Raw genomic sequence first — 25,723 nt, 5'->3', positions numbered from 1 at the left:
AATATGATAACAAACATACAGTGTAGTTTTGCTGATAGCATCACTGATGCCGAGTGCTAATGAGTGCATCTAATCATTAGATCTCAACATAGTGTAAAACTATATACTTTTACCATGTTAAATGACTCATATGATCTGTAGTATATAATAATAAACACTAAGATTTTAGCTGGAGATAAACATTTATAAAACTTATAATAACCTAAATGGTAAACTAGATGAGGATGAAGTATTGCTTTGAATATTTATTTTGGTATGGGGGGATGTGGAGGTCCATTGGAGTCACACACACTAACATAGCACCCTCTGATCACTCTGGCTCGCCTTTGGCCTTTTAACATATTGGCTGCCTGTTCAATGCGCATTACAAGTCTATGTTGATTCTCCAAGCGCTCCAAACAATTTTTACAAATCGTTTTTGGAAGGGGGTCCGAACGAGATACCTTTAAAAAAAATATGACTTACTTGTCTATATTATTTAATTTCGAAATAGTTACTTACGTAGTTGTAAATATGCTTACATTGATTGAGAGATAACGGTTTATTTTCTCTGATATGCACAAGCGAATTCCTTCTTCTCCATAAATATGTAAGACTACACGATGCATTTCCGAACATAATCTACAGATAAATCCAGTCAATACCCCTTGATCTAAACTACCCATTGTAAAATCTTTTTACTTTAAACAAGTACTATATAGGTACACAATATTTTTTGAGTATTTAATATGCAGAAAGCATCATCTATTGTATCACTAAATGAAACTGAAACAATAAACACAATTATTGAGATTTGCTTTTGTCATTGAGTTGAAGTATCGAGACGTATTTTTTTATTTTTCTCTTTTTTTTTCATTGCCATTCAATCACAGATAGAGTAATGTTATTAAATCGAAGTGTCAGAATAACAGATAAAATATCATTAAATGGGTAATCTATGATCAGTGTCTATAAGTTATGAACAATGTATTTATTAAATAACTAGCTGCTCCGCACGGTTTCACCCCCGTGGCTCCACTCCTATTGTTCGTAGCGTGATGATATATACCCTATAGCCTTCCTCGATAAATGAGCTATCTATCACCGAAACAATTTTTCAAATCGTAGCATTCTAGTTCCCGAGATTAGCGCGTTCAAACAAACAAAGAAACTATTCAGCTTTATAATATTAGTATAGATTAGTTTTTAGACAAGGCGGGCGAAGCCGCGGTCGGAAAGCTTGTTAGAATATAATATATGTACATCTACATATTATTATGTAGCTATATATAAAATTGAAACCAGTTTCACGTTGTCACGGCATCACGTGTGAACGAGTGGACCGATATCGATAATTATTTTTTTATTATATTCCTTGGATGTTTCTTATGTAGAGAAAACATAAATATGTACCACGGGCGAATAAAAACCCGCATAGTTCCCGTTCCCGTGGGATTTCCGTGATAAAACCTATCCTATGTCCCGGGGTAAAAAGTAGCCTATGTCCTTTCTCGAGTATCAAAATTTCTCTATACCAAATTTCATGCAAATTGGTTCAGTAGTTAAGGCGTGATTGAGTAACAGACAGACAGACAGAGTTACTTTCGCATTTATAATATTAGTATGGAAGCACAGATGGAAGTATGGATATTTGGCTCTGTCAGAAATCAGAATTATTATTTCAAATGTTTAACCCGGATTAATAGCAGAAGTATTGATGCGTGAAACGATAGCCGAATAATGAACACATGGGTACACTATTTTAACTATAATATATTATTATAATGATCTTTACAATATTTTAATTGGTATCCTAAACAATAACAAAATGTAAACTCTTCACAATTAATTAATTCAGTTTAATTTAATGCATATTCCCAGTTACTAAAAGTCTGTCGATCCTAGAATTGTTTTTATAAATTATTATTTTTAGGTCGTTGATTTTCTCCTGCTTTTCAGTAATTTCTGTTTCTAATTGACTAATTTTTGAGTGAAGGGGAAGCAGAAGCTCTTCACTTAATCTGAAATAAATGTACAATACATTAGAATTTATTATATTGATGGTTTGGCTATTGGTAGAAAAGTTGCATGCTCATGGTGTTGTATATTATCGGAATATTTTAAATAATTTACTAACGTTTTCTGTTTTAACAATTCTTTATAAGACTCTTCGTATGTTTGTATCCATTGAAGAGATTCTTGTCGCATAACTTCTACGTCTTCCTGTATATGATCCAATAATTTACCCAAAGGATTTGCAATCCGAGAGAGAGCTTGTATATTAAAACGCAATTGGTCTATGTCTTTATTTGTATCATCTCTTGCTTTCTGTGCGTCGAATTGCCATTCCTGCAAACATTCATTAAAGTCATTCATTAAGTACGTCATTGTAAGGAAAGTTAAGATAAATAGAATCCTTTTAAAAAGTGAAACGTCTTACAATTTCAGTTCTACCCGAAACATTTGTAAATTCTTTTTGGGAATCTAATATTTGTTGAACTAAATGACCATGCTGATTAGGTACAACATGTTCAGGTTGATTTAACAATCCATCATGATCTATATTATTTTCTATAACAATACTTGCTTCTTCATTCTGAAACAAATAAATGAAACAAAGTTATTAACATTATATAAAATCATTTAGTGTACAATTTTCAAGGCGAATAAATTAAAATTACCTCTTCCGATAACAAATTTTCGGATATAATATTAATCTTCCCAATAATGGTAATATTGTTCGAAGATACATTATTTTCATGTCTTTCACGTACTCTCGGTGCACCCGGTCGAGATGACGCAGGTCTAGCACTGGGTGGTCTTATGTTCGAAACATCAATATTTTGCAAATCATTTACTTTCATATTTGCAGATATTTTATCAGTTTCCTTAGGATAATCTTTTTCCACTATTTCTTTTTTAAAATCACTTTCAACTTTTATACGTTCACCATTTATGTCATCGTTAATGAATTCGTGTTTTTCTGTATTTTCAAGGTCTGCATTGCCTAAGTCAGTTTTTTCAGTACTTGCGAGATTAAGTTCATTTAATTCACTTAATCTTGGACTGTGCACTTGAGCTATATTGGCAGTTTGTATACTGCTCTCAGTATTAAGAGATTGGTTTAAATCAATAGTATTGAGGTCATTATTTCTAGGTTTTTCATTTGGACTATCAATGTTTTTCTCTAAATTGATTGATTCATTAGTATTTATCTGAATGTTATGAGTTGAACTTGGGTCTGTATTAGTATTTGCAGTTTCTATAGGTGCTTTAGTTAGTGTTTTCTCTGGCTTCTCTTTAGATTTTAACTTGTTTTGTTGCGATGTAATTTTGGGCGGCGATTCTTTTTTGACTTTAACTGTTTCTTTTGATTTATTCTTAAGCGTTTCTCCTTGATTGTAACCCTTTTTCGATCGTTCAATCTCTCTCGGTGTACTCTTTTTTTTAGAGTCAATTTTCTCAATTGGACCCTTTGGATGTTTGTCTTCTTTAGCGCCTCTTCCTTTTTCATGTTTAAATTGTTTAACTGCATCATCTGATGTAAGTTTTTTATCAAGGGCTAATGCTAGACATTGCAATAACTCATTTGTTTTTTCTGGTTCTTGGCCGGCAACAATTTTGGACGGTTTCACAAGCAGTTGCTCCCCAGTCGTTCTGCCTTTAGTAATAAATCAGGTAGTTAAAATCGGGATATAAATCAATATTGAAATTTAATCCAAAATATTTAATTTTTATGTTGGTAAGTACCGTAGTAGTAGTAGTAGTACCGTCAATAAAATTATTTCGTTTCCTTTTTTTCTTAAGTTAACTTTGCGTTTACGATTATACCAAAGGTACTACTCAGAATTGATTTTTTTTTTGTTATGTCGTTCGAGTGTCTTAAAATCTAAACTGTATCGTTAGAACTTGGAACTTGGATATTGAATCAATACAGAAAATATTATTTTTTCTCCTTGTTAAGAAGGTGCGTAAATAGTTACCTACTTCAAAACAGGGTGGCAAAATTTATCTGTTTGAATTTTATGAAATCCCAGAGTTGGTATATGGTCCCGGTTCCGTCTACTTTATGTACTTAATTATTATGATTAAAGTTCTTACATACCCACTACATATATAATTTTATTTAAAAACGATATTTTAGCATCTCTATCCTTTACATTATCAGATATGAGCTCATTTTCATCAAATAGACCATTGAAGAAACCTGTAGATTTTAACACCTGAAATTAGACAAATTAAGAGAAACATACAAAATCATTAATCATTTTTGGTATCATAATATAGTGATAGAAGACGGTAAGTACTAGTTTCTTACTGAAGTCACAATATCGTGTAAAAACCGAAATGGTGGTTTTTTCAATAACTTATCACTCAAGGGAGGACGTTTAACATATTTGCCAAGCGATGTTTGTGTTGCTTTTATTATATTTGGATCCAAGTCTGATTCCATCTCACATTGTTTTTTATATATAAGTTATATGTAATAGTCCCACTTCTATAATATATTGAAAATATTACAACAATGTTTTCATTACTGTTATTACGTTCTTGCTTACAGTTGTCGGTAGCCATGGTAACCACCTTCTCAACAAATATAATTATTGATCTGTAGGTGATGTAGGTAAATCATATGTACACACGCTACGGTCTACCGTACTTGTGACCGTACTGTATACCCCACAAGGTATACCCGCTGTATAGTCTGTATACCGTACTCACAGTACTGGTATACCAGCGCAGGTCAACCGACCATAGATATATAGGCTCCAAAAATCTGTACTGGTCTACTCCCACATACGTAACGGTCTACCTGCGCAGGCATAATCTACTAAAGGTTGTTCAAACAAACAAACTCTTCAACCTCGAAAAGAAACGATCTATTGACCGCATCACAGACATATCATATGTCTGTGGACCGCATGGAATCATAGATGCGGTCATTTAATATTAATTTGATAAAAAAAGAACGTGTGTACCGAGCACCCGTCTCAAATACCGTCACGCTATGGAGGCGACGATTTTGGTATCCTTCAATCTTGCCAAAAAAATTTCACTTCTGTATACGTGTGGTCGTGCACGGTGTTCGGCACACACGCTCTTTTTTTTCTAAGTGTTTTTTAATGGTTAATAAGTAATTGTCTTCACATTATTGATCATTAATATCGACACATTATCGATCATAATAGGTACTGCTAAATTTATTTCATATTCTCACTGCCCATTTTTAGATTATACTTTCCAATGATACCAGATTTTCAATTTTTCAGTAAAATTATTATAAATTGGTTGTCTATGGAGCTGACGTTTTGACAGTTGACACTTCTAATTTACCGTCGTCGTAGGCGCAGGCAATTCGCCTGTCGCCATTACATTTAGTTGTCAAAAGCGCCTAGGTAAAATAAATATCAAAGTTTCTGTAACATAATAAATTAGATTCATCGAAGGAGTTTTCATTCGTTCAAAAGTTTTATTTTAAAGTTATTTGTTATTTACGGAAATGGCTCCTAAACGAGGTAGGGGACGTCCAAGAAAATTACCTGCATCTGATAACCCGAGCACTAAACTAGCTTTCGAAGAAAATGATGGCACAATCGAAAATAATAGCAAGCTAGTGATGGAACGCGTTTGCTCGATCTGTGACAAAACTTTCGAAAGCAAACTTGCATTGATTGAACATTTAATTGTATGTAATGAAAATAGTAATAATTGTGAACAAGATTCTTCAAATGAATCTCCCAAGAGAATACATAGAGAAAAGAAATTTATAAAAAACCATGAAGATAAGGTATTTTTTATTTTTATTATGTATTAAATTGTCTTATTTTAAAACTATTAAATATAAGACATGTACGGGCATTGTGGAGTACAGGGCAAGACACCTGGGGTCTCCCGGGTCCGTCCCTGAAGCCTTCGGCAGCCCTCACAAGCTGTTTGGCTTCATGGAGGAGCTCGGGTGGTTTCAGTTTTATCTGGTTTCCCCCACCTCCCTCTCTCACGCAAAATAGGCGCTTGACATTGAGTTGCGGAGAAATGCCCGTATATAAGACATTAATTTTTAACTTGTATGTGGTGCAATTATAAATTATTATGTCAATAGTGAGTACTTGAGAATGCTGTGTATTTTAACTAATTTCAAATTCATCTTTTTTGTAAAAATTATATTAAAATGATATATTAGTATAAAGCCCATTAAATATTTCCCTTTTCAGCCAAAACTTTGCTGTACTAAATGTGATAAAGTCTTCATTTTTCAAAAGTGCTTCAACAAACATATGGAAAATGACCATTCCGAAGCTCCGAATAGTGTATCTTGTGACATGTGTGACGTAACATGTCCAAATAAACAAATATTGTTAAAACATATCAAAAAGAAACATGACACAGGCTCATACTCTTGTGAATATTGCGGAAAGAAATTTGTACGCAAAGCTCATGTTTCTCGGCATTTATCACAGAAGGGTTGCGATGGCCGAGATCTATTAAGATTCTCATGTGAAGTAAGTTACATTTTTTGTTGTCATTGAAAGATTGAAAAGAACATTTAAAGAAATAATTCTACTGTCATTAATAATAATTTTTATCAAAACAATATTTACCTTTGCTTTTTAAATAACTAAGTAATATATTTCAGATTTGTGACACTTTATTCACAAGGAAAGATAATCTAATGATGCACCTCAGACAGCAACACATCACAAAGGGAACATACCTTTGCAAGCAATGCAATTATTTTACTAGAAACTTCTCCAAACTCATTGTGCATAGCAGGAACCATCATCAACGTGAGTTGTTGGTTTAAAATCAAGAAATACGTATGAGTGCTTAAAGCCGATGTATTAATAAATTATAGACGAGCTGCAGTTTTGCCGCATTGCTTTGCACCTATTATTAGCGTGATGATATAAAGCCCAACCTATTAGAAATATTCATGCAAAAATTGAAGTAAATCTATGCAGTACTTTTTGAGTTTAGCCTCTAAAAATTCTAAAAACTATATTTTTCACTTTGATATTGATTGTAGATCACGCTCCAAGTATTCTTTTAAAAAAAATATTTAATGTACAGATTTGACTTTCCTAAGATGTTATTAATATGAATAGACTTGTGCAAAAAACATTCATTAAGACATTTTAAGATGGCCAGCATTAGAGTCCTAATAATATGAAACATCTTGAGTGTCTTTGTGCTTTTCATATAAACACCATTCTCAAACAATTGAAAATAACTTTAGTTTGTTATTACAGCAAAGCCATTACGTTTTGAATGTGACCATTGTGGCAAAGTTATGAACAGCAGAGCATCTATCTCAAAGCATTTAGAAATTCACGGTGAAAAAAAATATCTGTGTGGTGTGGTTAGTATCAAGAACATACAGTTTATTTTAATTATTATTTTTACTTATTAAGTTAACAGGTTATTTTTTATGCACAATTTTGTTCATACCAAGATATATAAGCAATATTACATAAATAACTTAGTAAAAGATTAATGATTGAAATGTATAATTTATGCTCCCATGGATTTAATTTAATGGTAAGTACACAAGTTTTAAAAGATAAAGAGATTAACATCCTTAAACAACTAGCTACATGAACTTATGAAAGGCATTATACATGAATTAATAACCATCAATAATAATTTTCAACCTTGGTTTGTTATAACAGAAGGTTTAACACATTCAGCAAGTGTAAGAGTTTCATTTAATTTTTTATTCTCTGATCTTTATTGTATCTATATTCACAGTGTGGCTACAGAACTTACACTATCGAGGTGATGCGTCGCCATACGCTCACGCATGTTGACAATAAACCATACAAGTGCAATAGCTGTGATCGTTCCTTTATTCAAAGGTCCTTACTTGTACGACATCTTGAGAAACATGTTGGTTTCACATGCAAAATTTGTCTCCAGCGATTTGATGATAAATATGAGTAAGTTCTCAATTTATTGAAAACCTAATATATAGATAAATGTAATGAATTTTAATGGCGGCCGTTCACGGACCGCTTCAAGCAGTTGAGACCGCTTCAAACCGTCAACTGCGCGGTTTGTAGCGACAGCTCGAGCAGTCAACGACCGACCGCTCGAGCAGTCCATGTACGTCGCTCAGCCGTTAACTACTCGAGCCGCCCGTGTACGGCCGCTCTAAGACTTCATTTATTTAGATGTAATTGTGATATTTGAGTAGGCTGACTTATTATTGCCTTATCAACAAAATCTTATTGCCTAAAACTTTTTCCAGATTAATCCGCCATAAGAATTCACATAAAAGTGATGATGAATTGAATTGCACATTTGAAGATTGCGATAAACAAAACTTCAAGAATGCTGCTGAATTGGAGAGACATATTAAGGAGCATTTAACTGGTGAGGAGTGTTACAGAAAATATTGTTAGAAATTTACACGGGAGGCCGGGTTAAATATTAGTTTGAATGTAATAAGAATGTACTGCGATTCTACACAGCTACCTATTTGATGTAGGTAGTTGATAACAAATCGCAGCAAGTCAACGACTATTAGCAAAGTGAGGGTAGTTGGGTCGAACGTCATATAAACAACGTCCGAGCCCCAATTTCAAACCGTATAGAACATACATTTAGTAAGAAGGCGCTACTAGTTTAGTATCTATGGTATTGTCGATACAAAAACAATCCCACTGTACCATTACTCCGTCCCCAGATCACAAATGCGAGATATGCGGCAAGACGTTCAAGAACGAGATCACTCTGGGGCGGCACGTGACGACCCACGCGCTGGACCGGCCGCGCCGCTGCATGTACTGCGTGTGCGCGCGCGCGTACCTGCGCGGCGAGCACCTGCTGCGCCACGTGCGCAACCACCACGCGGACGTGTTCAAGCAGCGGCTGATGCACGTGCGGAAAGTGCTGGTTAGTACATGGACACACCCCGGACACTCCATACAAAATTATCGTTTTGACAGTCACACTGTAGAGACTGCAAATGTGTGTGTTAACGCTTTATGGTTGGCACATTTTTGACTAGCGTAAAAAAAATTCGCGTTTTTCTGATGAAATACATCCGTAAACAGCACGATATCTAACCATTTTCTACGAAAAACGATAATCACAAATTCAAAACAATAAAACTACTTTAAGTCAATTTGATTAATGTTGTCAATCTTCGTTGCGTATCGTCCCTGTAGAAAAATGTGGACCATTTTTAGACTGATCGTGCGGGGTGAGGTAAGTGTTTTGGCGGGAGGCGGAGAGTGTCCGTTCTGTAGCGTTGAGCTACTATTATATTGTATTCTGTGATATGGAGAAAAAACTCGCTCGGCCAGTGTTCGAAATTCGAATATAACTTCAACGATAAACAAGAGAGTATGCCTCAAATAGACTTCTTGCCTTGAAGAAAGAAAAAAAGAGTATGCTTGTGTTTGTCAAATGCATGGTAGTGTGTGTGATGTTTTTTAACAGGCTTATTTATTAGCTTCACCTGTATGATTGTTGTAGTCGACTCTTTTAGACTCGATTTTGACCTACATACTTTAAAAGGACAGGATCAGTGACGATACAATAATTTCATGAATTCTCAAAAAAATCAAAACGTGTTTTTACTATTTTTAATATTTTATTACATTGCTTATTATCTACGAGATTTTCTTTATAACTGCAAAAATGATATTTTTAGGGGTCATTCGCGACTCATAGCCGTGTGAGCAAGTCGGAACTGGAAGCGATACTGAATGTCCTGGACGCGGAGTCGGATCGTATCATCGAGGACTATGGGACAGGCGTGTTGTACGGAGGCCTGCAGGCGCCTAACGAGAATGAAACGATTTTAGAAATACCTGTTAAGGTAAATTTAGAATGTTTTAATGTATTTGATATTTTTGGTTTTATGGTATTGCAATGTTTTATAAATACAAATTTATAAAGAATAGAAAAAAGTGAAAGGGGATCACGGGTGGCCGAGTTGATCAGGCCGCCCCGGATTGGCGTGAAAGGATGCGGGCTCGCATCTCGCCTCGTGATCTAATTTTTCTATTCTTTATAAATTAATATGTTTTTTTTTTATTTTAAAGCATTCTCTTTATTCATGTTTTTTGTAAGATATAAAATTATAGTGGTATTGATTATTGAAAATTGAAATATGGTAAATGGAAATTTTTAAAGTGAAACTTTTATTACATCGTCTCAAACTTTTTGGTCTGTGTAGCGCATGTCGCGTGTATCGCAGCTGCCGAGTAGGTATACCTACTCGGCAGCCGACCGTCACGCGACATGCGCTACACAAAGCAGTGTTCGGAACCGTTCGAACAGTTTCACTTTTACCGTGGTTTCATAAAACCACACAACATTTTTGTTAATGTTTAATGTTTAAAGTTGTTCAAGTGGTATTTTCACATTCATTGATTATTATTATTCAAATGTTACCTCGATGTGATTGTATCAATGTGATTTTTTTGTTGTTCACAGACGGAACCGAGCCCCTTGTTAGGGGAAGAGGACCTTGCTGATAACCTAAAATTAATGCTGTCGAAGCTAATTGATAAGGACCTTCTTGCTGAGTATGGTTGGCCAAACGATAGCGTTGACGACGTATGTGCCTATAAATATTGTTTAAATTATCTCCCTCAAAAAAATCATCTACCATTAAATACTAATAAACCAAAAGTTTTAATATTTTACTCATTGATTGCTATTTAGATATGCATTGAGTATCGGTAGTCAATCTCACTACGAAACTTATACTTTGCATTTAAATTTTTTGTTCTATTTACTACCATTATACAAATAAAATTGTAATATGACATAATACAATTTTATTTGTAATCTAAAAAGTCTCTAATGTGTTTTTAACGTGATAACGTATTTAAAATCGTTTTAGTCGGGTGACATGTTCAGAAACTTGTGTCACACCAAAACCTCACGAGCGCGATCGCAGGTATAACGAGAGAGAGACGGACCGATCTCCCGTCTCATCTCGAGCGCTGCCACCAATAAGACGTTATCACGTAAACATCTCGATCGTAAACCTACTTTACAAACAATCAATTTTTTACCCTATCAGATATTGGAACGAGTGATTGAAAACTGCGGCGCTCGCGTGGCAGAACGCGAAAAATGGAGTCGCGTACAAAGATTGAGAGAGAACGCTAAACGTCTGTTTCTTTATGTCATCGAGGATAAAAACATCGCCAAGATGTTAAGCACACACACGATCGATCAGGTCGTAGTGCATATACTGGAGCGCGTTAGCGAAGATTAGTTTAAATTGGGTAAATGGTTCGGTAAATTTTGTAGGTTAGGAAAAAATATTGTTACATTGCATGATTTTTTTATGTTTGAAATTCCAAAAGACAAAAAAACAAAAATATTTAGTTTTATTGTATGTATTTGTTATTGTCAGAAGGTATAGGTAAATGAAATTTGTAAAAAGTCGTAAGACATTGATCAGAAAGGACCTGGGGCACGCGGCTTTAAATAAATAATTGGTTAGTTAAAATCCTTTAAATATAATAAACTTTAAAAAAATGATATATTTTTCTTGAAGACAGGCAACATACGTCCAATATTACAAGAATCGATTAGTAATAAAGTTTTAGTGCTAAATATGTGCCTTAATATTACATACATTGTTATTTATAAAACTTATGGAATTTTATTGGATTTTTATCATGCCTAGAGTATTTTCATTTTATTAATAGAATATAGCAAACATTTTGAATAATATTGTATTGTTTATTATAATTCGTTATAATCATATTTTATTGTTTATAGTTTTATTTTAATTACTTAAGATTTTTATCTACGGGCGAGTAGCAAAAAAAAAAACGTTTGATATAAGATTAACTTAATGTGACATTTGTATATTGTTGCATAATTGAAGAGAATGGATAATTTTGTAATGATTATTTTAAAGCATTCCAATTCAAATACCTTATTTAACAAGAACAATATAAATCGTCGATAGGTATATCAAATATGATCAACTTGAAACATTGTTTGTAATGCACTATGTTGACCATGAAGGATTAAAATTAGGCATTTTTATCAACTTTTGAGTTTTTTTGGAGAAAAAAAATAAAAAGTTCAAGTATCGTAACTACCCTAATAAAATTCAATTCCCCGTAAACGCCTCCGTGGTGGAATCTGGTATTTTGATCAATGATAGACCCAATTATGAGCAATCTATCTGTACCGGTCACAAGTTGCACTTTTGAGTTTTTTGGAAGAAAAAAATAAAAAGATCAAGTTCAGTAACTCAAACTGCCCTAATATAATATTTTGACAATCGATTCCTCCTAAAGGCTTCCATGGAGGAATGTGTTTATTTTACCAATTATAGACCTAATTAAGAGCAATCTATCAGTACCGGTCACAAGTTGCACATTTGAGTTTTTTGGAAGAAAGAAATATTTTTTGATCGATTGATGTGGAAATTGTTTGAGCCAAAATCATGTTTTACTGCGTATAACTCAGAAACGGTAGGATATAGGAAAAAATGATTTAGGTACAACTTGTAGATAATTTTATGGCCTTTCAACTTTTTCTTGAAAGTTTTTCTCTAACATGTACCGTTTTTGAGATTTAAGCGAAAAATGAAAAAATGGACCCATTCCCCCCCTCCCCCCACTCCGGGGCTCCTCCTAGTGTCCCGGGGTTTTAGTATGTTTATTACCTAGGGACTCTTAACATGTTTCCGAAGAAACATCTTACGTTACTAACTCACGCACTCTAGACCCCCCTTGGAGGGACTCATTCAATGGACTATTAGATAATTTCGTCGTAGACTAGATAAGTTTTCCTTTTTGTTAAAGATCAATAGAATTATGTATTATTGTAAAATCTTAGTTATATGTAAATCATATAAATTGTTTTATTTCGTTTTAAGCATAAATGAAATTTTAAATATTTTAAAAATTCTAAAGATATGTTAAATTCAGTCATTATGCGAGATTCGGACTGCGCCTACAAATATTTTTAATTGCTATAAAAACTATACGTTAAATACGAAAAGATTACATTTTTTCTCTATTGTATTGTAATCTCTACTCTATTGTAAATTGTAATAATTGATATAAGGTTTCGTATTGGTTCAGATTTTTAATTAAAATCTCAATAGATGGCGTGGGGTGCACTTTAGACACACAAAACAGAAAGAATAGAAGAAATTAGATTCTGAGGTGGGATCGGATGGGTAGCTGTTGTCGCTAAGGGGTCGCCACCGCGCCCGCGCCGTAAAGACTAGCGAAAGACGTGGATCCCCGCCTCATGATCGACTTTTTCTATCCTTCGGAATTTTTCAAATATTTGTATAGATTGTTACAATGTTAAGATTACATTTATTTTATAGTTAATAAGCAAATATAAAAATATGTTAAATTGGGATTTTAAGTATATAATGGGAATCAAGTTAATAAAGTTTATTAAAAAAAAAAAACAATTTTATTTCCTAGCCTAGTCCTAGTCCATTCCTTAAAAATATTGCCAAAGATACGTTAAGTAAAACTATTGAAGTATTGAATAAAGCCTGTCCACAAAATGTAGGGATCAGTCTAGGTCTTGTTTCTAAACGAATACAGGTTTAGTATCCGATTTGTCATATTATGGGACCCAACCCCATGACTTATCCAAAGGATCAAGCATCGATTAAGCCACTTTTGTATTTTTTTTTCAGTATCTTGAATCACGATGACACCAATAATATTTTTTTTAATAAAATATGATCTATTACTAGTCAAGTTTATGGTTGTTTTGCCTTTGGGAGACCTATCGCTCGGACCGTTTTTGGTTAGCTTCCGCTTATAAGGAAAAAGCAACTTCAATTATAAAGCAATAGATCATATTTTGGCTGTACTATCTAATTAATAGCATAGTGTATAGAGAAAAGTTAGTTATCTTCTATACGTGTATCGCGCCGTGTGTACGCGGAGCGCTTGGCCACGCCCCCGTACATGTACGTAACGCTGCTTGACGCACGCACACAACGCACAACGCCCAATAAGATTTGTCGTTGCAAAAAAAATGTGTGCGTGTTAGTGTGTGCGTAACTAGTGTACACACGTAAGAAGTGAAACTTCTTTATCCTCCTAAGGACCAATGGCCTCATATAAGTACATAAACACCATCACCATTACAACCCAAAGCACCAAAAAGTTTTAACTAAATTACCAACCACCGTCCTCATCCGATGACAAAATCGAAAATTCGAAATATCTTAAAAAATACCGCGCTTTTCTGCCTATGATCACTGTGTAACGCGACTGGCTGAATTGAACTATTAGGTTTGGTAGGTAAATGGGTTATCCAATCACAGAATTTTAAAATACTTTAGTTCAAGTTTTTAAAATGGCTGGTCAATGTAACAGAGGTAAGTTAAATCGTTAATTATCATATTAATCTCTCACTTGATTTTCATTTGGTATTGAAAAATAAATAGTAAAAACAGTACAGGAACGTATTTTAATTAAATTTAACGAAACAATTCATATTGTATTTTTTAAATTCACGGATAATTTTTATGTGATCATGTGAGAACATTGGTCGTTACTTACAACATTATTTTCATTTTTTTTGTACTCAGTTGAAGACATTGGTAGTCAATGACTATAAAACATTTAATTAGTTAATAATTTATTTTGTTGTTTTACAGTAATTTTGAGTATAATTGTCCTGTTTTATGATTATAATTTATTTAAACTGTCAACAGGAATTACTATTGCAATCAAAATAAACAGTTATCTTCCTTATTTTTTCAGTTATTCGTGACGATAATATTTCCTAGCCGACTGACGGAGATTTTATTCCTAGTGATGAAGACTTAGGAGACCCAGCATTTGTTTCCAAATCGATTTTTAGTTAGCTCATTGATATTTCAAGTTCCTAATAATGTACTTCCAATGTTTTTATTTCTTTTTTTAACATATGTTCAGATAGTTTAGATATTTTATTACCTAATATGTAGTAAACTTAGACATTTAGAATTTAAGAAAAACTGTTTTTAATTCTTTTGTATACTTTTTAGAGGTTATTGTATGATCTCATATGTTATAACATAAGTAAATAAAAAAATCTACAAGTAAAACCTAATTTTAATAAAAAAAATTTTGGATTCACTTAGGTCTGATGTGATCACATGGGAACAAAATAAATCGAGTTTTTTTTTTCAGAAATGTATTCTATAAGCTATATTTTACACAGATAAAAAATCCCACAAGTAAATTTTAACTCTAACAATAAAAAAAACAAAAAAATACCATTGGGTGGCAGGTCTGTTGTATTTTTATGTACTCAGGTGAGAACAATGGGTGGTAATGCAGAATAGGATTTTTTTAGCTTGGTCCTTAGGAGGTTACCTTATTTTTCAAAAAATAATTTACTATATGCAACTTTACAGAAATACGTCAATCACGCGTGTAAGGGATAAAAACAAGATGGCGCGTAACGGAAAAATGTTACACTAAATTTTTTTCCAACCCCGATAAAGAAGTTTCACTTCAACAAAAAACTTCATATAATTTATAAACCTTGTATCTAAGCTTGTATCACTGTTGAGTGTTGACTCTGTGGTTTTGACTGTTCACAGTTGACACTTGACAGAAAGTTTTAATTAAAACATATTTTTACAAATGGTTAGTACCTACTTCATTCGGTTCATTGCAGTTTCCTACAAAATTTTAATAATATCAAGTGCGAATTCGATATCACCAGCAAAATTCACTTCTTCAATTCTTCATTCGTGTTTCAAACTTGAACTTAAATAGATAGTAGGTAATTATAAATTAAATAAACTTTAGCATATTGCTATCATTCGTAATTAATTATTATTGTTAGACAATTTTATGTACCGAGGCATTGATGTAAATTGTTTGTTCATGATTGGGAGACTGCTGATTCAAGACTTTCTAATATATTAGTTTTAGTTCCGCTGTCAGTTATCGACTATCGACTGCTGAGTTCATGTACTACTGCTTGCTTGGGGTTCTGGGGTCAATGTAAATTTTTATTGCAAGTGCCTACTAGTCTGTACTTCTAATTACATACTATTTCATGCATTTTCATCTAGTGAACATATTTATAATAATTCAACAATTATAAAAATATTAAAAATAAAATTTTCATTATTTTTAGCATTGAAAAATAATCAAAAAATGTCACAAACGGTGCCTCTCATTGTACGACTTTTAGCATCTTCAGTATCTGTTGCTAACAGAGCTGGAAAAATTGTGAGAGATGTGATGAGCAAAGGGGAACTTGGTATTGTTGAAAAGGTAAATAAATTTTTCTTGATTAAGTTTTAGTACTTATAATGAAAATTATAGAAGTATAATGTTTATCATAAATTAACAGGGAAAGGATGATTACCAAACAGAAGCTGACAGATCAGCTCAGAGATGTATTATTGCCTCACTCTCAGCACAGTATCCAAAGGTTAACATTATAGGTGAAGAAGATGGAAATGAGGTATGTAAATAACATTTTTGGTTGATTTATATTATTTTGAACATTTTATGCCTATAAAATCCATTTTTATTACAGAGTCAAACCTCTGGAGAATTCCTGGTTTTAGATGGTGATAGCGAAATATTAGCTTTAGAATGTCCTAAAAGTTTGCTTGGAGTAAAAGAAGAAGATATTGTTGTTTGGGTTGATCCTTTGGATGGTACATCAGAATATACTCAAGGTAAATTTTCATTTTTGAGCTTTAGTTGAGTAAAAAATTATTGCAGAAAACTATAAAGTAACTTCTAAATCTTCAAAATACATATGTAAGTAACAATTCTAGGTGCCTTAATGTTGAAGAGAGATCCATGGGAAAGATGGAAAATGTACTTAACTCATCCATTTATCAGTATCAAATGGTATTTAAGTTTACTGCAATCAAACTATGGTAAATGGAAAACTATTGAGTGTATTAGGTAGTGTTTTCATGGGTTTTATACATAATTCAGTATAAAAATAAAAAGCAGCACAAAAATTCAACAAATGTATTAATCAATATTAACAATTCAGATTTGTCACATCATATTTCGGTGCATGATCACAGCTTCAATTGAGTTATATTTTGTAAATAAACCACTATCTAATGAACTTCTGAGTCACTCGACAAATTAATTATTGCTTAAAATGCATGTGAACATATTTTTAGTAATTTATATAGATAAATAATCATCACATTTGTTTCAGGCTTTCTTGAACATGTGACTGTACTCATAGGGATATCAGTAAATGAAAAACCTGTTGCTGGTGTGATACATCAGCCATATTATAAAACCATGGTAGGCAGTGAAAAAAAGTTGGGTCGCACAATTTGGGGTTTAAAAGATGTCGGCGTTGGTGGATTCACAATTGCACCACCCCCTGATTCTTTAATCATCACCACTACTAGAAGCCATTCCAACCCACTTGTTGAAAATGCCCTTCAAGTAATGAAGGCTGCGCAAGTACTTAGAGTTGGTGGAGCAGGTTTCAAGGTAACAGTAAGCCTAAACTAATTTATTTTTTGTCTGCACTTAGAGGAAATGCTAAATTACTTCCTTCTTTAAATACTGTAAAACAAGGTCATTATTATACTGTTACAATACATTCTATGTCTACATTTTTCTATTACAGGTTTTGCAACTTTTGGAAGGAAAAGCATCAATTTACGTTTTTGCGAGTCCAGGATGTAAAAAATGGGACACATGCGCCCCTGAAGCAATATTAAATGCAGCTGGTGGAAAATTAACAGATATTCTTGGAAATTTTTACAAATATGGAGCATCTGTATCAAAACCTAACAAAACTGGTGTACTGGCAGCTGTTAGTACTGACCTTCATGATTATGCTGTTAGCAGAATACCACAAGATTTAAAGGAAAAGCTTGCTAACTAATAAATGTTGAGGTGTAGATATTTTTTTATATTGTATATATTTTGAAATAAAATACGATTATTTATAAATTTTGTTCAAATGCATTTCTCTAATTTTAAACCTAAATGCCTTCAATAATCTACTGGCCCATTATATTTAAATAGTTATTGTCTATTGGCTCAAGTTATTATAACTTGCTCTTTTTAACTGATGACAACTTTTTCCGTAATTCCCGTCGCAATATTTTGCCAGATGGATTCTTGGGAATTTCATCGACGAATATAACGCCACCGCGCAGTCGTTTGGCAGGTGAAACCTGAAAGCAAAGTATAGTTTAAAAATCAATTAAAACCCCTTTTTTTGTTAGTTTCAAGTTGTAGATACACAATCCTGTTTTATGAGTGATCGGTTAATTTATTTTTCATATTAAAAGCAATGTCACACAACTAATAGACGATAAAAAATTCTCTTGATAAATACATTTAAGAATAGATATGTTTGTTGCGATATGAACACAGCAACACTGTTAACTGTTGTAAACAGATGATAAACCATACTTTGTTTCTAGTTTATATAATTACGTCATTAGGATAAGCTGCTTTGATAATGCATCGTATGATATCTTTCAATATAATATTATATATATACGCTATCTTAGTCTGTTGGGCTTTGACGGGCTTGACCATAACTCGTAAGTAGTAAGTAGTTACAAATGAAAGGAATATGTAAGAAATTCTGACCCCAGGTTAAATGTAAATTAGTGTCTGTTCAATACATTATAATTATCATTGAGTTACTTAATATGTACTACCTACGTATAATTATTAATTTTTTCTTGCTATGAGTACGGAATGATTGAAAAAAGTACCTACCTAGTGTTATTCTTCAATAATATTATTACATACATTGTACAACCAATAAAGATAAAATTTACCATAATATTGAATTAGTTCAGAACAACTCTGCCTATTTTACAATTTACAAATGACTAAAATCAGGGGTTGGAAGATGGTTAGTGGGTTTTTCTTTGACTACGCGGGCGAAGCCGCAGGCGGAACGCTAGTATATAGAAATATCTCATTTTAAAATTATTTCTTGCTTCTTATCTGATTCCATTTTGTTGTGTGTATGGTGATGTGCATAACACAATCTAAAGAATAAGGCAGATAGAGATCGCACATTAAAATGTCAAAGGAAAAATATACAGTAATATATTTTAACTGATAGTTATCCAAGGTTTTAGTAAAGGTGCAGTGCCAAACAATAAATCTTTTTATAATGATCGAGTCAAAGGGTAGAGCTGCATTGGCGCATTTTGATCAGCATATACCTCGTCTCTCGACAAAACATTCGTTTACAAGTGTCGTCACAAACTAATGTCGTCATAATTATTCGTAAATAAATTAGTGATCGACATTGGTGCCATTTGACTTCCAAAAAACTTCCGCAAAATTTTTCCGTTCGTAGCCTATGCCTCGTACGAATGTGTAAATGCACTCTATGAAAGTCGTATTTTTTGGTGGGCTAACCGCTAAATGACTGCATGGTAAAAAGAGAGAAGTATCTTCGAACAAAGGTACATTAAAGATACCTACGGTTTGGTGACAACTAACATGTCCACTTTACATCCACTTTCTTCATCTTTAAGAAGTTTCAGCTATACTATACCGAATTACGTATTAAACGGATAGACACGTTATGTACACTAACCATATTGTCTTTTAAAATGGCAACGACCGTTTATAAGCCGCGCTTTCTTCTCTTTCACTCTCCGGCATAAAACAGATTGCATCTCGCTCGTTCACCCATACGACTTAGGCCTTACCCTTAAATTACTAAGTTACCTGATTTGACAATACATAGAATAAAACCATTATAGACTACTAGGTTTCCGCCCGCGGCTTCGCCCGCGCAGTCAAAGAAAAACCCGCATAGTTCCCGTTTCCGTGGTATTTCCGGGATTGCATCATTTTCCCGGGATAAAAAGTAGCCTATGTCTTTTCTCGGGTATCAAAATATCTCCATAACAAATTTCATGACAATTAGTTCAGTAGTTTAGGCGTGATTGAGTAACAGACAGACAGACAGAGTTACTTTCGCATTTATAATATTAGTATGGATACCTTATCGTGGATGTACTTGACGATATCACTTTCCGACAGCGTAGCGTTCGGTTGCAGCACAACAAAGGCGATGGGCAGCTCTCCAGCCAACTCATCGGGCAGACCCACAACTCCGCAGTCAGCTATTCCGCTCATACGGAGGAGTAACGCCTCTATCTCTGCGGGTGCTACCTGGTGAGATACGTTATACGTATTATGCTCATCCGTTTAATATCTAAATCAGTTTAATAGTCAAGCGTGAACAGACTGAAAGATGCGTGGAGGATTCTTAAAATAATATTTATTGATGTTTAATTTGTATGTTCGGAATCGCAAAAATTCCAGAAAAAAATTATTGCTGGAGATCGTTACTTTTTATTATATTATTAGCTTAATGTATTTATTGAAAAAAAAATAGTGGTTTGTAAAGATGTACATGTTAAGAAAAATCTTACCTGGAATCCCTTATACTTGATGAGTTCCTTGAGTCGGTCAACAATATAGAAAAATCCATCATTGTCATAATATCCAATATCTCCAGTTTGTACATATCCGTCCCTGTCAATAAGAGCATCGCTAGCGGCCCTGTCTCCCATATAACCTTTCATACGTAGCGGGGACTTAATCCATAACTCCCCTTCTTTGTTCGGGCCCAACTTCTGACCAGTTTCTATGTCGACAACCTGAATAAAATAGAAGCAAATAAATGCTATAAAAAAATTATAATTTCACGACTTGATATAATATTTCATGGGTACAGGGTATCTATTAGCCAGTTTTCATAAACAGAAATTAAAGACTTTTTAACGGATTTAAAAGGCGTTTTACGTTTCTAACACAATACATCGGGCGTGGTCACGGGAGAGGGGAGACGGAGAAAGTCTTTAATTTCTCAATACATATTAACAATGTGTTTGCGTTAATAAATTAATTGGCAGACTGAAAATCAGCGCTGTTCGGGTGTTAGCCCACAGCATGAGTCTGTTCCGATTGCCTAATACAATGTGTTTACTTTTAAGTTAAGATAGTCTAAGTTTTTGTTGGCAATACAGCTTTTTTTTCTTTCTTTCTGTCAAAATCAAACACAAGAAAATACTAAGTTCACATAATATCTCTCTCAAATCATCTCGCAAATCATTTTTCATTCTAGTTGTCGTAGGTATTAATTTAAAGTTTTTGTAAACGTATAAAGATGATAAAAAAATTGTTTCCAGCTACTAGTTACGTATTGTTTTAGCACAAAAAGAGATTCAAATTAAGATAGTGTCAACATTTTTTTACTTCATTATAGTGATATTGAACTTTAGACCTCCTTTAGACTTTGATTCGCAGATTATAAAAGATTAATACATATTTTTTTATAGCGCTATTTTTGGATAGCTTTTGTATTTTTGCTGTAACCTATATTTTTAATAAGAATAAGAATAAGAATAAAATAATTTTTATTAGGCACACCAAATTACCACCACCAACACAAACAAAAAAAAAAGAAACAATATAAAAATATTGTTTCTTTTTTTTAACATTGTTATGTTTTATGTCTCACAATCCAATCTCAAATTGAGTTATCTATTGGGTAACAACAGTAAAGTGGACAAAACGTTGTTAGAACTATCATAATATATTATAAACTGTGCAACAATAATTTATTCGTGAAATTTTTAAGCGCGTTTTTATATCCCTATAAAACTACCTAATTTTACATTTATATTATTAGTCAAAGTACACCATTCATTATTAACTTTTATTATTGCTAAATAAATAGTTTATACCTTAATCTTCATGCCAGGTGCAGGAGTGCCACAGGAGCCAATTTTTTCTCCGTTGGTGAGATCGACACAACACGCCATTGTGACTTCCGTAAGACCATATCCTTGTCTAATATATTGAATACCAGTTCTGTTAAAATATAATTAATAATTTCAATAATTCGTTCAATACAGAAAACCTATTTCTTATGGATATTGAGAGGTAGAGAACTGTAGAAAGTAGTGAACTGATGTTGCTGTTCAAAATTATTTATGACTTACAAGTAAATAGTAAATAATACTATTATAAAGGCGAAAGTTTGTAAGTATGGATGTATGGATGTATGGATGTTTGTTACTCTTTCACGTAAAAACTACTGAACCGATTAAAATGAAATTTAACACACATATAGAGGGTAACTTGGATTAACACATAGGATAGGTTTTATCCCGGAAATCCCACGGGAACGGGAACTATGCGGGTTTTCCTTTGAAAACGCGGGCGAAGCCGCGGGCGGAAATCTAGTAGTAAATGAAACTTAAATCTACGTAATTACCTTTGAGTAATAGCCGACTGAATTTCCCGCGACAGAGGTGCGGCCCCACACCACACTTCGTTCAGTGAGGTCAAATCATACTTTAGTACAAGTGGATGTTTTGCCAGGAAAACTGCTAATGGTGGAACTATTGTGGTCATATTTATCTAGAAAAGAGATTAAGGAAGACAAAATTTAAACAGTAGAATATAATTTAAGAATACTTTTTTTTCTGCTCAGTTCATTATTTTAGAAGTTTTATATCATTAGTCCTTGCTACTCTATAGCATATTTGGTACTAAGATTCAGGCAAATATAATTTTCATCATATGTTATTGAAGAGTTATGAAAGAACATAGGTGGCAAAATAATACAAAGAGCTTTTATAAAAAAAGACAGCTCTTTGTATTAATTATTGATAATTAATTTTACAATATGTATTTTAATACAGAAATATAGGGAAATTATCAATCTAAGCATGAGGAAATATAATGTTTAATTGAATATTATTGCTATTTTCCCTCTTATACATATATGTATTGTGTAGGTATGTTGGCTAATTGAAATACAGTGGTATATTTTAAAAGCATACAAATTTCATACCTTGTACTTCTGTATGGTTTCCAAGAATTGTTCTTCCTCAAACCTCATTAGGAAAACCACTTCAATATGTAGAGACATAATTGCTAAAGTAGTAATAAAACCATATGCATGGAACCAGGGTATTAGTGAAAGAGCAGTGTTTACTTCATGCTTTTTTCTTTTCTTTGAAGTCTCCAAATAGTACCTAAGAGCATTAACATTAAATTAATGTTAAGGCGCGGGTCAAACACAAGCGGCGCGGGCGCGGGCGTGCCATAAGCGCACCTCTTGAATCTGTTTTGCACCACGTCCTTCTTATACATTTTGTATGAAAGAATTTTGGACAGGCGTCGAGACGGCACGCCACGGTTGTGCCAAGGTTGCGCCAAGGTTACGCCTTTCCAAAATTATTTCATACAAAATGCCAATAGCGCACCCGATGCACGCCGGCAGCGCGCCCGCGGCGCGCTCCCGGCGCGCCCGCGGCGCGCCGCGCCGCTTGTATATGTCCCGCGCCTAAAGAGTTGATGCACTTTACTTTCTCCTACATACCTAGCTATATAACTATCATTTTAACATAAATATCATGATCATAATATTTAAATTATTAAAGTCGAAAATTTTATTGAGCAAAAATATATTTATTTATTTATTTATTTAACACTTTATTGTGCAAAAAACAAAATATACATAAAGGTTACAAAAATAAGATTAGAAAGCACTAAGGGCGGCCTTATCACTATGCAGTGATCTCTGCCAGGCAACCACGGGGAGAAAGGCAAAGAAGCGCAAAATGTTGTCGGACAAAATAAAAACATATTTTTAGAATAGGGTAGAAATAATAAGAGAATACAATAAAATATATACACATTTTATACAGTACATGATATAAATACGTAAAAATGAACAAAAATAAAAAAAATATATAAATAATAATATTACTAATATTACCTAAATAAATATTTGAAATACAAATATGTATATCATAAGATACACATACATACATACACATATGCATACTAGATAGTAGTAACTATATAAATATTAAATATATATAATATATCTAAATCCATTAAAACTTTTCATATTATACTCACTTCATATGAGCTGACAGGGTGAGAAAATTTACATGTGTCAACATAACACCTTTTGGCAATCCTGTGGTGCCTGAGGAGCACATGACGGCAGCTACATCTTCTGCACCATTCACATCAACAAGGGTAAAGTCATCTATGCTTATCTGCTTTTTGACCAAGTCATTATAGAACACAGCAGGTACAACATCATATTCACCAAAGAGTATCAATTTTTCTACATGTGCTAAATCTTTACAACAATCATAAACATTTTGTGCAGTTATTGGCGAAGTAAAAATGAACTTTGGTTTTGTGATTGCCAGTAGATGACTTATCTCACCTGAAAATATTAAATTAAATGTTTATAGCGAGCATCACAGTTTTCTCTAATTCTTAAGTAATAATCTTTCTATAGAAGTGATAACTTTCGGGAGCTATGTTTAAATATGATATGTACCTGGAGAATAAGTAACATTTAATGTTGATAATGTTCCACCACAGTAGAGAACAGCAAGAGATGTAACAGTAAACTCAAAGCGATTCTCACAGCTCAGAGCCACTACGTCTCCTTTCTTCAATCCAATTTCTAGCAGAGCTGTAGCCAAATTAACACTGTTTTGAAGAATATCTCGATATGATACTGACCTGCCGCTCTCTGCACAGATCTAAAACATTTATAAATTAAATCTGAGTCTCATAGTTCTCATCTATCCATAATATTATTACGAAAAAAAATGTGTGTGGACTCACTTGAGCAATTTTATCTCCGCCACTTTTTAATTTGTCAAACAGAAATTGCCCATACGATAAATGCGCTGGGATAGGCTCTTCTTCTGGTCCCGATACAACATTTTGATGTATAGTTACTGACATTTTATTTGTGACTGAAGAAATCAAGTTAATACGGAGGATATGATGAGGCGTTTTGTATAATCGGTTTTATGTGATAAAATTAAATGATTATCTCATGTGTATATCAATTTGTGAACACTATCGTTAAGTGTGATAAATAAATGGTTGATAATATTTTAATTAATTATTATATCAAACTTGTACTAACAGATAAATGTTATAGCAAAGTAATTTAACAATTATGTATACGGAGTACGGACAACGGAAATAATAATGTTTTGAATTGAAATTTAGCGCTCCCAAAATCCCTGCCAGTTGCAAACCATTTTATAGTCGATGACAATTGACATTGGTGAATGGCTCTGAGGTGAATGGTGATTGCAGATTGGTCGATGATTACCGCACGCCGCAAGGCAAAACGTAAATGTCAATTGTCAAGTGACACTGACATAAACGGCAGTGTTGCCAACTCAGAAGTTGAAAATAACGTAAGTATAGGTGTTGTATGAGGGACGTAGAATCTTAGATCATTAAGTAATGGATGGAGCACGCTGGCAAATGTTCTAACTAAACTTTCTGCCGATTTTGGTGCGGGGAGGGTAACTCACACTATGAAACACAATCACACATTCACAAAAATAATTTATGTCTTCACAAACTCAAACTATTACAAAATATAATTTGGAAAATCCAAAAGTGCACGCCTCATAATTTTTTTTTTTAAATATTTATTAATTATTATTTTTGTTTATTTAATAACAATTAAACCACATCGAATCAGACCCTGAAAAATGAAAGGGTTCTATTCCTGAGCATACTCAAGCGTAAGAGAAAAAAAAAGACTCGATTAGTAAAGTATTTCGGTCGCTATCGTGTTAACAAGAAAAAGGATCCGCACATACAGACACACGGACGTCCAAGACAGAACTTTTTTAAACTGTTTTTTAACTAGTTTAAATAACAAAAATGACATCAAAAATATCATGAACGTTAAAAATAGTGTTTTTTCTTAATATGTGTGTGTA

The 25,723-nt window shown here is 33.3% G+C and overlaps 4 protein-coding genes across 13 annotated transcripts; 2 read left to right on the top strand and 2 right to left on the bottom strand.

The window, feature by feature from the left end:
• Positions 1-1,744: 1,744 nt before the first annotated feature.
• Positions 1,745-5,224, bottom strand: LOC149900722 (uncharacterized). Of its 4 annotated transcripts, none has more exons than XM_090112252.1 (7): positions 5,128-5,195; positions 4,298-4,477; positions 4,085-4,202; positions 2,661-3,640; positions 2,420-2,575; positions 2,117-2,328; positions 1,745-2,000 (listed from the first exon to the last, which is right to left on the bottom strand). In XM_090112252.1, exons 2-7 carry the CDS (start codon positions 4,430-4,432, stop codon positions 1,844-1,846), a joined length of 1,758 nt encoding a protein of 585 aa, XP_089968378.1. In that variant the 5' UTR covers positions 4,433-4,477; positions 5,128-5,195; the 3' UTR covers positions 1,745-1,843. The 4 variants fall into 4 exon arrangements, with proteins under 4 accessions (XP_089968378.1, XP_089968377.1, XP_089968376.1 ...); XM_090112251.1 differs by having other exon boundaries at positions 4,298-4,563; positions 5,128-5,193; XM_090112250.1 differs by having other exon boundaries at positions 4,298-5,224.
• Positions 5,225-5,323: 99 nt separating this feature from the next.
• On the top strand, positions 5,324-11,996 carry LOC149900721 (zinc finger protein 711-like). 2 transcript variants are annotated; one of them, XM_090112248.1, is made up of 10 exons: positions 5,324-5,767; positions 6,192-6,479; positions 6,614-6,764; positions 7,227-7,336; positions 7,726-7,913; positions 8,225-8,349; positions 8,663-8,871; positions 9,635-9,802; positions 10,423-10,545; positions 11,018-11,996. In XM_090112248.1, exons 1-10 carry the CDS (start codon positions 5,480-5,482, stop codon positions 11,213-11,215), a joined length of 1,848 nt encoding a protein of 615 aa, XP_089968374.1. In that variant the 5' UTR covers positions 5,324-5,479; the 3' UTR covers positions 11,216-11,996. The 2 variants fall into 2 exon arrangements, with proteins under 2 accessions (XP_089968374.1, XP_089968375.1); XM_090112249.1 differs by lacking the exon at positions 5,324-5,767 and adding an exon at positions 6,007-6,078.
• Positions 11,997-15,560: 3,564 nt separating this feature from the next.
• On the top strand, positions 15,561-17,902 carry LOC149900720 (3'(2'),5'-bisphosphate nucleotidase 1). 6 transcript variants are annotated; one of them, XM_090112143.1, is made up of 7 exons: positions 15,561-15,720; positions 16,081-16,220; positions 16,300-16,413; positions 16,489-16,633; positions 16,736-16,840; positions 17,137-17,423; positions 17,563-17,902. In XM_090112143.1, the coding sequence occupies exons 2-7, from the start codon at positions 16,101-16,103 to the stop codon at positions 17,821-17,823; spliced, it is 1,032 nt and encodes a 343-aa protein (XP_089968269.1). In that variant the 5' UTR covers positions 15,561-15,720; positions 16,081-16,100; the 3' UTR covers positions 17,824-17,902. The 6 variants fall into 6 exon arrangements, with proteins under 6 accessions (XP_089968269.1, XP_089968275.1, XP_089968270.1 ...); XM_090112144.1 differs by having other exon boundaries at positions 15,563-15,716; XM_090112146.1 differs by lacking the exon at positions 15,561-15,720 and adding an exon at positions 15,829-15,944.
• LOC149900719 (luciferin 4-monooxygenase) lies at positions 16,924-25,014 on the bottom strand. Its single transcript, XM_090112142.1, has 9 exons — positions 24,597-25,014; positions 24,304-24,511; positions 23,868-24,186; positions 22,792-22,975; positions 22,210-22,355; positions 21,677-21,803; positions 20,360-20,587; positions 19,926-20,096; positions 16,924-18,118 (listed from the first exon to the last, which is right to left on the bottom strand). Exons 1-9 carry the CDS (start codon positions 24,717-24,719, stop codon positions 17,990-17,992), a joined length of 1,635 nt encoding a protein of 544 aa, XP_089968268.1. The 5' UTR covers positions 24,720-25,014; the 3' UTR covers positions 16,924-17,989.
• Positions 25,015-25,723: the final 709 nt, after the last annotated feature.

This window comes from Colias eurytheme, chromosome 18 (genome assembly GCF_061535395.1).
Source record: "Colias eurytheme isolate Ceu_HAF_F1 chromosome 18, ilColEury1 Martin Lab GWU primary, whole genome shotgun sequence".
In the NCBI taxonomy this organism is placed as follows: domain Eukaryota; kingdom Metazoa; phylum Arthropoda; class Insecta; order Lepidoptera; family Pieridae; genus Colias; species Colias eurytheme.
The sequence above is the reverse complement of the archived record's forward strand: the minus strand, read 5'-3'. Positions and strand labels throughout refer to the sequence as shown.